Raw genomic sequence first — 11,500 nt, forward strand, 5'->3', positions numbered from 1 at the left:
CTCCTGTGGAATATTAAAGCGGTCTAGGGAGCGGTCTCTAAGCAATCAACACTGCAACGCTGCACACGAATTTGTTGCATCCACACAATCGCATCGCAATCCCACTGCTCATTCATTCTCCTCGCGCTCCTTGAAGTACTTTTTGAAATATTGCGAGTACTTTCAGGCTTCCTGGCCAAATAAATTTGGTAACCATCCCATCACCGACACAAGGTGGGGCTTGCTGCGAGTGGATCGGCGGGTATCCATGCCCTGGGCAGGGGCTAATTCATTTACAATATTGTGCCACGTGGCTGCGAGCAAATTAAATTATGCATTGGCAGTGTACGCTGAAGCCCTGCGGCGGACAAAGGGGCGCCAAGGCCAGCAGCCGGCAGCCGGCAGCCAGCCATCGAGCAAGTTTGTAATTAATCAAAGTGCAACAGCGTTATCCCTGCCGCCGCAACATTGACGGTTGCCGGGCAGCCGCCTCCATTGCCACTTAAGGTTTTCCTTCAAGTTTAAGCATTTAAACTGAATCATTAACCTTATTACCTGCTGCCTCAAGGAAAGAAAAGGAAGGAAGGAAGGAGTCTGCGTGGAAGACCTGCATAATTTCATTTTGAATGCAAACTTAACAACTTTTTACAAGTCAAGCATGTTAATGCGCTTGTTTATACGCTCTCTGCTCTGCTCTGTTCTGTGTCTCATTAACGTCAACTTAATTTGCTTTCCATATAAATTCAATTTCCCACAGGTTTGATATTAAATTGCACGCAGCAAACAAATCGCAGGAGATGAGGCTGCCACCACTAACCTGATCAAAACTTTTCCCTCACTTGCTGCTGGGGGAGTCAGCGACTTCTTTTGTATTTGTTTAAGGAAGTTTGATGTACATTTTCTTAAAGGTTTGCTGAATATTTAAGCTTCGGTTTCCCCCTCATTATTCTTGCTATTGAAAGCAACTTTCTTGTAGAGTAAAATCCATTTTATTTGGTCTTTCTTTTGTATTGGTCTGAGAGTACATTGACTGCAAGGGTGTGCCAAGTTCCTCCTAATTGTTCTGCCAACAGCCATGCACATGCATACTCGAATATTCTACAGAAATAAAACCCAATTTACTGCCAGATAGAAGTACATTTGATACCTTGCCTTGGTCATTGTTTGGCTTTCATTTGTGATGCTCTCAAATTAAATTTCCTCCCTGGCTTTAATTTGCCTCTCAAAAGGCAGCACAAAAATGAAATGTCTGCCTGTGTGTCAGTTCTCGCAATGCTTTTCAGGCAAACACCAAAGTGTCTGCATCAACATGGGCCACATCATCATGGACTCTAGTGCAGGCCGCACAGCAAATTGCAAGTTAACTGGGCCCAAGCCAGCACATTTTGGCTGGCTAATTGCCAGACTCCCCACGAGAGATGATGCTGTGGCAGGAGACAAGGGAGCGTAAAGTTGCGGTCGGTCTAGGCGAACATCCAGGTAAATTGCGGTTTACCTGCAGCTGATGGCTACTGGCACATCAGGCCATTAACGCGCAATCAAGTGCACTTTGTGCGCCGTGAAGAAAGTACAACAACTTTTGACTTCTGTGGCTGAAACTTGATTGATGGTTAGTTGCACTTGGCGAACTCTTTCCCGAAGAAAATCCCAATTAAAGCGTTTCTTATGGCGTGAGGGAGAAGCCTGCAAAGCTTGCAAAGACAATCTTGAGTCGGCCATTGGCTTACAAGTAATCTAATCAGCTTTGTCTGCTGCCCCGGAGAACGGTGCTGGGGCCGCAGCACTTGTCTCTAATGGTTGCACTCGAGTCCTGCTACTGCTGCTCGTCCTTCTATTGCTGCTTCTTTCTGCTCGCCCCCCTGCAACATGCATTTCCACTTAGATTGAGAGCAACATTGCCATTTATTTTGATTACACTTTGGCGGGGCTTGGTCCTTGTCGTGGGCTTGGGCTTTTTGCTGTTTTGGCTTTTTCTGTGGAAATTAAAATAAATTAACAAATAAACTTTGGCCCCCGAAAAACTTGAGTGCGAAGTTTGAATGGCATTGGCAATTGCAGGCCATAAATTACGCTCCATACCGGCGGGTATGAAGTGCCACCTGATACTGACTTCAATTGCGTGTAATAAATTATCAAAACCAACGAATATGAGAGGCTGCTGTGCTGTGCTGTGCTGACGGGATTCCTGACTGGGTTCCTTCCTGCACATAATTAAGTGGATTTTAATGAGACTCGCATCAGTGTCGCCGTGGAGCAGCAGTCCCCGAGCTGAACGGAATTGTGATTTGTGGCCACTTGGGCACTTATTAGACCCGTGTGCTATGAATAAATACAAGGCAAGGCAGGGCAAGGCAATTGGTTTGTAGATTCACTCTGGGACTAGGTTTATTACAGCTACTTCAGGACGTTGTCGTTGTCGCGGTGGTGGCGTTGGTGGCCGTCTTGAGGCGCTCCTTCTTCGATTTGCTTCGCTTGGCTTGTTGCGGCTGCGGTTTCTGCTCTACGGTCTTATCCTTCTCGTCCATAATGCGCTGGAAAAGCATCGCACTACTCTGCCCATCCAACTGATGACTCCTACTGTTGCTGCTGGAGTCCCTTCTGGCAAAGTTCTCGTTCAAACAATCCCAACCGCGCTGGGACGACGGCACGCTGAGCTTATCGAGCAGCCGTGTGGCCAGCTGAGGAATTATGGGCTGGAGCACAATGCCGCAGAGCCGCAGCGCGTCCATTGTCATGGCGATTATGGTCGCCAGTCGAGGCTCGTTGGCGCCTTCCTTGCCGCCCTTCAGCTCCCAGGGCTTGGCACTCTCAAAGAAATTGTTGGCCGCATGCAGAGCAGCCATCGTCGTGTCGGCCACCAAGTGGAAGTGATTGCACTCATAATGCGCCTCGCATCGCTCTGCAAAAGCGAACAGAACACTGAATACAGAATCAGGAATACAATATACAAAATGATGGCTTCACTTTGAGCTCTCTTTGGCTGGCTTCGCCACACTCTCGAGTGCACTTGCCGCTTAGTGATTGGCCGGAAGAGAGAGCCCCACAAGCAGATGCGGATGCGGATGCGGATGCAAATGCAGATTATAAAGCATCTTCAGGCAGGCACTTCAGCAGGCAACTTCAGCTCGAGGATAGAGGTAGGATGGTGACTGCTTAAATATTAAAATGACAAGGAAGCTGTCTTGGTTTACCTGACAGCTGCAGCAGCGAGTCCCGCAGTCGCTTCGCCGCATCCACGCTCTGGAGCAGATCCGCCAAGTGCTCGGCATGCGGCTGGGGATACACTTGACAGGGATTCAGCGACTTGGCACAGGCACGCGATAACAAATTGCCCAAAGTGTCCGCCAGCTCCGAGTTCAGAATGCGCTGCGCCTTCACCTGGCTGTAGTCTGAAACGAGAGACACAAACACAAGGAGAGACATCTACTTGTCAGGAACTGCTTTCAGTTGTCGCTGAATGGAATCAGATCTGCGCGCATTATCACTGCTGTTGACCCCAAAAGAAAGAAAGGAAAACCCCTACTCAAAGCGCCGCACGAGTGATATTTTCATCTTCCATTTAACTTCTACATGAAATGCTTACAAACTCGCCCATTATGGGGATTAGGACAGCGGAAACAGACAACCCACCAGAGACTACAGTCAAAGGCTGCTTGCTGCCCCTCCGTGTCCGCTAAAATCCGAACAACTTAACAACAGCAACAAGCTGGAAAAGCAGGAATCTCCCCTATCCCTCTTTATCCCCCTTATTTGCCTTTAAATCTGCTACAAAATGTTGCAGGTGGATGAGAAGCTGAGCATGAAAGGGTTTAAGTTTCGCTAATAGTTGCAAAATCTTGCTGCTGGTTCTTGGTTTCCCGGGAAATGGAATTATGTAAAGGGATGTGGATGCTACTGGTGAGTGCTTGTTCTTGAAGTAATATGATAAAGGTACCCAAAGGGTAGCTCTATTTGCGGGCATCAAACATTAGCTACTGCGAAGGTTCTACGTTCTAAGAGCTGCTCGACCACACTTGAGTCTTTTGGATATTGACTGCATTTATTTCGTGCTTCCTGGAACTCAACCACAAGTCCAATAACCCTTTTGCTTCAAGTATGTTCCGCTTGAAACAAAAACCCAATAATATTTAGACCATGGACCAAGCCGAAACCCATTGAAACTCCGCACTGTGACGTTGATCTGCGGCAAGTTAATTAAAATTTTGCTACCTATGAAAATGAAATAGCAAACCGAAAATGCGCCAACAATTTCGGATTTGATGATAGTGCCAGAACTGGCCATCGATAAACTGAGGCCACAAATGCAATTGCTGCTGCAGCTGCAGCTACAGCTGGATCTGCAGCCATTTGGTAATTAAAACGACGCCCGTCCAGAGACAATAATCGGCTAATTGCTGCTGGCAAGCAATTATGCCTGTTTCGAATTTCTGACAAATTTTGATTGGCGGTTTTTCAATCAAATTAAAACTTGCAGCCCCAAAAAGCAAAGCGTTTCCAATTTCCACACAAAGCAAAGAGAATACATTTCGGGGATTTCATTAGGAGTGCGGAGTTCTATGAACTTTGAAAACTTGCAGTAGAGTTAGCTCCCCCGGGGGTGCAGCAGCAGCTGCCAAAACTGTTGGCTCCCATCATTAATGCAATTGTTGCGCAACGAGAAGAAAAACGTGGGTGGGGAGAGAGCTACAAAGAGAGAGCAAAAGTTGTGCCACCTGAAGGAGAAGTGAAGCAGGCAAAAGTCAGCTGAATTCGAGTGAATGGGCGACGGATTGAGTTGCACATGCAGAGAGACGAGTGTAGTTTTCGGAATCAAATTCATGTCAAGCATGTACGACAGAATGTGACTGAGAGATGCATGAGACTTGAGGATACCTTAGGTACGAAGAAAGCGTCATTAAAATATACAAAAATAAATGTGATGCTCTGAGACTTTGAAAACCTCTTCCCCAAATCATTTGCTTGCATGTTCTCTCCCTCATTTGTTTACCTTTTAGCACAGGATATCCTTTGTGTCGTTTGGCACTCTTTCTAACAGCCTTTCATTTTGAGTTTACTGAAGCGATTGGATGGCAGCACGGAGCTGCTGCTTTTCATTTTGAATGCATTGAATGTTGATGCCTTTGCCTGCCGGCCGTCGGCTGTCGGCTGTCTGCTGTAAATCCATTGAAAATTGAGAAATGCATCAAAGTTTATTAGCAGCTCCTCCTCCCAATCGAGTTCTTGCTTTCTAATGAAATTGTTCGGAAAAAGGCGCCGCACAACACGTGTTGTATGGCAGTGTATGTGGCATTACCTGTCCGAGGCGGACCCCTCGCCGTGCGCTTAAGTTCTGCCAACTCTTAACTGCTTACGTGAGCAGCTACAAATTGCAACAAAAAAAGCAAAAGTTCCTGGCCCCGGGACACATGTACATACACAACACTTGCAACAAAACTTTAAGCATGCTGCACATGGAACACGTGACAGGAAGAGAGAGGCCCGACCGGCCACAGACACGGATACGAATGCTGCTGCACTTCCTAGTGCTGCCCTAAAATAAATAATACTTTTTTACGTGCCCCACGAGTTGCACTCTAGATGTTAGCCGGTTGCCAGTTGCCGCCTGCCGGTTGCCTCTTGGCTGCACCTTAAATAACCTGAATAACTTGTCGCTTTTCCACTGCTGCTCCACTTTTTGCCATTTGCCCTGCAGAACTTTGACACAATTCTTCCCGGCAATGCCCTACCTCTTATATATTTTTCCAGCAAACTTTGGCTTTGTTGGGGGGAAGAAGGAGTCTATCCCCATCAAATATTTAACCAGCCTTGCTGCAATCGGAGACAGACAGTCGGAGGTGTCATGCAAATTTGCCAGCGAACACAGGTCGGTCGCGTACGAGCATGTTTTATGTGCCAAACACTAATTTCTTGTCGACACTCTAGCAGAATTAGTTAGGGATTAGAGGAGCAGCGGATCAGCGAATGGCTAAGCAAGCTTGAAGGAAGATGAGCAGCACAAGTTGAAGCACAAGCACCTTGGAGGATTATGGAAACGAAAGACTCAGCCTCGAGGGTGTACTCAGACCGTGTACAGCGAGGCACGTACTCGTAATGGACTTTTGATAGATTCGACAAATTCTTTTCGCGTTGGCAGTTGTCACTAAAACTTGTTCGACCTTCAGCTCCATTGAGTACGGGAGGAGCAGCAGGAGGAGCCGCAGGACTTGATGGAACAGCATTCTCCAGCGACAAGTTTAAGTATTCAAATTTATAAAATTGAGTAACGCCCCGAGGAAGCTGATTGCATCAGCGTACAGTTGCCTTTTGCCCGAGGGCTGCCTTCCTTCGCTTATTTGCATTTGCTGTGAAACTTTGTCATAGACAGATGACGCAGGTCCTTCAGCAGCGCTTGGTCTTTGGTCCTGCACCCGCACCCGCAGCTGTTATTGCATCAGATTCGAAATGCAATTTTTATGTCCTGCACGATGAGAAGTTGCGCCTGTTGTTACTAATGAAAAGTTGAGCGTTTAAGGATGCAAGGGATAAAGGGAGAAAATAAACTCTAACCCCCGACAGCCACAAATCGAATTGGGAGGCAACCTTTTTGAGTGGTAAATGCACCTAATGGACAGCCATCTGCTTGAATTTATCCGTCATAAATCATTTATGGGACCCAAAAATATGCAAAATGCGTGCTCAAAACTTTTGTAATTTAATTAGGCGGCGGCGCTGACGCACTGCAGCACATTCTGGACCCTCTTTTTTTGCATTTTAATTTGCAGATCAAATGCAATAAAAATGCAATTAAATTAGCCGCAAGGCAGCGGGCCATAAAAAACACAACAGCAACAACAACAAAATCATCAACAAGCGCAAATTGAATAAAGGAAAACGTGAAAAGCTGCTGCCGCTGCTGTCTGTCTGGGAAAGAGCAAAGTCAGCAATAATTGAAAATTAAATTTAAAGACCTGGCAGACACTAGGGGAGTAAGTCTCACCGTAGGGGAGGGAGGCGCTAACAAGTTATGCAAATTGAAAGTCGAAAAATGCTGTGGAATGGGAAGAATCAATCAAAACGCATCCAGAACTGGTGACAGTCCCACAGAAATCAGTCGCTGAGCATCGAAGTGCGTTAATTGCTTACGAAAGAGCACGAGATACTCCGAACCGAACCCCTATGCCCTGAACCCCGAACCCTGATTGATGGCAGATCTAATCATATCCGTCAGACAATTGCCGGATTCCCTACGAAACGGTGGCTGGGGGTTGCCCTACTCCTATGCAAATCACTGGTAAGATTCCTGCCCAGCAAACGAGAAACGAGAAACTTTCAAGGCAAATAAACAAAAGTCAGACCAGACAACTTTTCCCCTTAGTTTGTGTGGAGTCGGGCATAAAATTGAAATGCAAATTAAAGCAAACGTAACCGGAACGACGACAGCTGGTCACTCACATATGCAGGCACACCTGAACCACAACCTCAACAGTTTTGGCTGATGATTTGATGGAAAAACTATTTGAATAACCGCAAAAGATCCACCCTTAGGGACAGGCAAAGGGCTGAATGGCAAGCCACAAAGTGAACAGGCCACAGACATCAAAGGGATTTCGCGGTTTGCCGTTGTCGGCCACTGAACTTAGTTGCTAGCTTCACTCACTGCCATCGCTGTGGGCCACGCCCTCGCGCAGTAGGAAGTAGCGCAGTCCCTCCATGGTGTACTGCTGGGCGGCCTGCACGGGATCCACCACATTGTGCTTGCTCTTGGACATCTTCTGCCCGTCGACGGTCCAGTGCGAGTGCACGTACAGCTGCTGCGGCGGCTGCAGGCCAGCGGCCAGCAGGAATGCCGGCCAATAAATGCCATGGAACTTGAGGATGTCCTTGCCAATCACCTGCTGCGCAGGCGGCCAGTGTTCCAGGAACTGCAATGAGCAAGGAAACATTTAATTTGCGAATGAGAACAGGCTAGAAGCTTGGGTTTACCTTCTCATTGGGATATCCTAGGGAGCTTAGGTAGTTGACCAGCGCATCCAGCCATACGTACACCGTTTGCGTTTCGTCCCCCGGCACGGGTATGGCCCAGTGGACGCGGTTTGAGGGCCGTGACACGGACACATCCGGCAGCGGTTCGCTGAGCGTGTCCAACAGAATCTTCTCGAACTTGGCCGGCCGTATGCGTGCCTCTTGCTTGACCCAGTGCCGCACATCGTCCTGGAACTGCGACAGGCGGAACATGTAGTTGGTCTCCTCCGTCCACTCCACGGGATGGCCCGACTCTAGGGAGTAGCGCGTGCCACTGGCCTCGTCCAGCCGCAGTTGTGAGTCGGTGAGGAAAACCTCATCGGACACACAGTACCAGCCGCTGTAGGCAGCCGAGTAGATGTGTCCCCGACCTTGCAGCGTGCGCTGTGGAAGCAGAAAGCATCAAAATATGAAAATGCCACGGGAATCTCCAATCTCATACCCAGAACTGAGCCACCGCCTGCTTGTGTCGCTCCTCCGTTGTGCGTATGAAGTCGTCATTCTGTATGTGCGCGGCCTGGAAGACCTCCCGATAGCGGAAAGATATCTCCTGGCAATACTGATCCACGGGCACATTGTGGCTGGCTGCCGCCTGCTGGATCTTCGTCCCATGCTCGTCGGTGCCCGTGCACAGGCGCACAACAGTGGCAGGATGCCTCAGCTTCTGGTAGCGACAGTGGGCATCCGCTATCACCGCCGAGTACAGATGGCCAATGTGTGGTGCTGAAAAGGAGTGGAAGAGGGGGAACTTTAGTTTTTGGCGTGGGAGCAACAAAATCACGAAACAAACTCACCAGCGTTTACATAAAAAATTGGCGTCGTCACATAATGTGAGCTGCTGTAGCGTGCGCCCAGACATTTAAGTTGCTTAATTCTACGTATTAACATTGTCTTGGCATAACTTTTGATATAGAAATTCAACAAAATCACAAAAAACAATACAAATTGCCGGCAATGCTTTCATAACAATAAACAGATGTTTGGTCAAATTTGACGCCTTACAGCACTGACCTTTAAAAATATACCGTAAAAATACCGAATCCCAAAACCATATTAACCGATTTTGATATTCTATTTCATATTAACAGCTTGTTAGAATTTTCAGCGTAAAAATTATAATTATATCCCATTGATGAATCTATTCTCCATAAGATTGGCTAGTTTTCATGACTGACTTTTATTAGATTCTGAAACGTTGTGTAAAAAGCGAAAGTGGGAATGGAATGTAAGGACATTGCTGTGATGAATATTCCCACTGGCAATTTGCCCGTTTTACAGCACAGACTTCGCATAGATCTCAGGGCTGCACACCATCAAATTACAATTCAAATTTGAATTTTAACTTTGATCAATTTAAATAATTTAATAAACAAAAAACCAACTAGGAAAAAATATAAATGACTGACACACGGTAACCCTCCCGCCCTACAGCTTGGACCCTCCTCGCAGGTACTTCCCTGGCTCTCCGAACATCCATTGACGGTAGACGGCCAAGCGGCGATTCCTTTGGGCCTTCTTTTTGGCATCGACAGCGGCACAGGCCGCTTTGTAGGCCGCCTGCTTGGTCTTATCAAAGTCCGCCTTGGCGTCGGCCATCTGCTTGCTGAGACTCTGCACCCGGTTCTTGGCCGCCTCCAGCAGTTGCGTCTTCTCCGACAGCTCCGTCTGTGCGCCCTGGGATACGCCCTCGATGTTGGCCAGATTCGTGGTGGCCGCCTGCAGCAGGAGCTTCATCTGCTGTAGCTGTGTCTGCGAGTCGCTGGCTGCTGCCGCTGCGGCGTTCGTGTTGATTTGCGTGTTCTGCAGCGAGGCTGTGACTTCAGTGACGACGGCCTCCGCCTCGGCCATCTCCTGCGCCAGCTGCTCGACCATCTGCTGCTTGCCCGCGAGTGCTGCCTCCGCGGCACGCGCCGACTGTGCCGCCTTCTCGGCAAGTTCTGTTTTGACTTGGGTGGCCGCTGCCTCGGCTGCCGCCATTTGGGAGTCGCTGGCCGCCTTTGCTTCCTGAGCGGCCTTCTGGGCGATGTTGGTGGCCTTGGACTTGGGATTGCCTTTGTCAAAGCTGCCACACTGCTTCGACTTTGGCTCGCCGCATGCCGCCTCGCCGGTGCCCTCCCCTCCCTCCATGCTCAGCTGGGAGAGGAACGGACTGGTGTCCCATTCATCCAGCTGGTAGATGCACTCCAGTCCGGCGAATCCAAGCAGCAGCACAAAATAGGTTAACAAAACTTTCTTATAGTTCATTTTTTAATTTAATACAGATCCGAGGACAGTCACTGCGTTTAATAAACTTCCAACGGCAAGCCTGCTTTGATGTATTGTGATGTTCGAAACCCGATTCGAATGGGACTTCTAGTGGCAAGAACTCTTTTTATAGATGTTTCTCAGCAAAGGATTTAAATTTGAACCGCGATTAGGTCCGATATGCAAATGTTATCGATGTTCGGCGAACTGCTTGCACTGCTTGCCGCCAAGATGCGAATGGCGCCTTCGAGCACTTTTAAATATCAATGGTTCTCGGTGAAAGATCGTTTCAGATTTATTTAAGATTGTCGCACGGAAAACTTTGTTAACGACTGAATGGCACGGAGCTTGCCATGGGTTTGCCTATGTTTATTTGACATTCATCTGGCAGTTGTTTGTGGCAAAAAAAATGCTCGAAAATGCGTATAGAATTTATAATATTCTCGCTGCTCTTTGCAATCATTTGCCTGACAGCAGAGGCCACGGGCTACTCAGGCAACTCGCGTTTCCGGAAACGCAGCAAGCGGTTGCTGCCCTACGCTGGTGGTTCAACGGATGACTCTAAAGGCGGCGGGAGAGATGGTTGCAATCATGACAGCCAGCAGGGGGACAACCAGCTGCAGGACCAGGAGCACCAGCAGGCACCAAGACCACGCAAGCAGAAGAGCGGCAACGCCAAGCAACGGGCCTCGGGCATAGCCGTGCAAGCAGCCAAGGAGGCGAAGAAGGCAAACGACGACATGGCCTCGGCGGTGAAGGTGGCTTCGGACAAGATCAAGAACGAGTACGCGGACAAGGCGATGTCCGCAGCGAAGGCGGCGGAGGCAGTGCTCGCCGGCAAGGGTCAGATGCTGGAACAGCTCGAGGCGGAGGTGCGCGAGGCCGAGGTGGTGGTGCAGGAGGAGTCCCAGGAGCTCGTCACAGCGGAATCCAATGCTCAGCTGGCCTTGAAGCAGTTTCAGCAAGCGCAGACGGAGCTGAAGATGCTGCTGGCCACGCTCAAGGTTGCCAGGGAGAGCAAGGAAAGCGCCGAACAGATGAACGCGGTCTGGCAGCAGTCGCTGACCGAGAAGACCGCCCTCCTGGAGGCGGCCCAGAACCGTGTGGCCGTTCTGCTACGCCAGCTGCGGGATGCACGCAGCGATCACAACAAGACCAAGAAGGCGGCCCTCAAGGCTCTGTGTGCCGCCAAGGAGGCCAAGCAGCGCATCGAGCAGGCCGAAGCCGTTCGACTTTAATCGTTCATTTTCGTTCATATATTTTGTATTTGTATTAA

The 11,500-nt window shown here is 48.8% G+C and overlaps 3 protein-coding genes across 3 annotated transcripts; 1 reads left to right on the top strand and 2 right to left on the bottom strand.

The window, feature by feature from the left end:
* Positions 1-2,334: 2,334 nt before the first annotated feature.
* LOC117897714 (methionine--tRNA ligase, mitochondrial) lies at positions 2,335-8,948 on the bottom strand. The gene is made up of 6 exons (XM_034806736.1): positions 8,775-8,948; positions 8,423-8,703; positions 7,942-8,364; positions 7,616-7,880; positions 3,171-3,368; positions 2,335-2,878 (listed from the first exon to the last, which is right to left on the bottom strand). Exons 1-6 carry the CDS (start codon positions 8,866-8,868, stop codon positions 2,379-2,381), a joined length of 1,761 nt encoding a protein of 586 aa, XP_034662627.1. The 5' UTR covers positions 8,869-8,948; the 3' UTR covers positions 2,335-2,378.
* Positions 8,949-9,385: 437 nt separating this feature from the next.
* On the bottom strand, positions 9,386-10,250 carry LOC117896795. Its single transcript, XM_034805291.1, has one exon. The coding sequence runs from the start codon at positions 10,222-10,224 to the stop codon at positions 9,406-9,408; it is 819 nt and encodes a 272-aa protein (XP_034661182.1). The 5' UTR covers positions 10,225-10,250; the 3' UTR covers positions 9,386-9,405.
* A 354-nt stretch (positions 10,251-10,604) lies between these two features.
* On the top strand, positions 10,605-11,485 carry LOC117898731 (restin homolog). The gene has a single exon (XM_034808351.1). The coding sequence runs from the start codon at positions 10,644-10,646 to the stop codon at positions 11,460-11,462; it is 819 nt and encodes a 272-aa protein (XP_034664242.1). The 5' UTR covers positions 10,605-10,643; the 3' UTR covers positions 11,463-11,485.
* Positions 11,486-11,500: the final 15 nt, after the last annotated feature.

This window comes from Drosophila subobscura, chromosome O, assembly GCF_008121235.1.
Source record: "Drosophila subobscura isolate 14011-0131.10 chromosome O, UCBerk_Dsub_1.0, whole genome shotgun sequence".
NCBI classification, from domain to species: domain Eukaryota; kingdom Metazoa; phylum Arthropoda; class Insecta; order Diptera; family Drosophilidae; genus Drosophila; species Drosophila subobscura.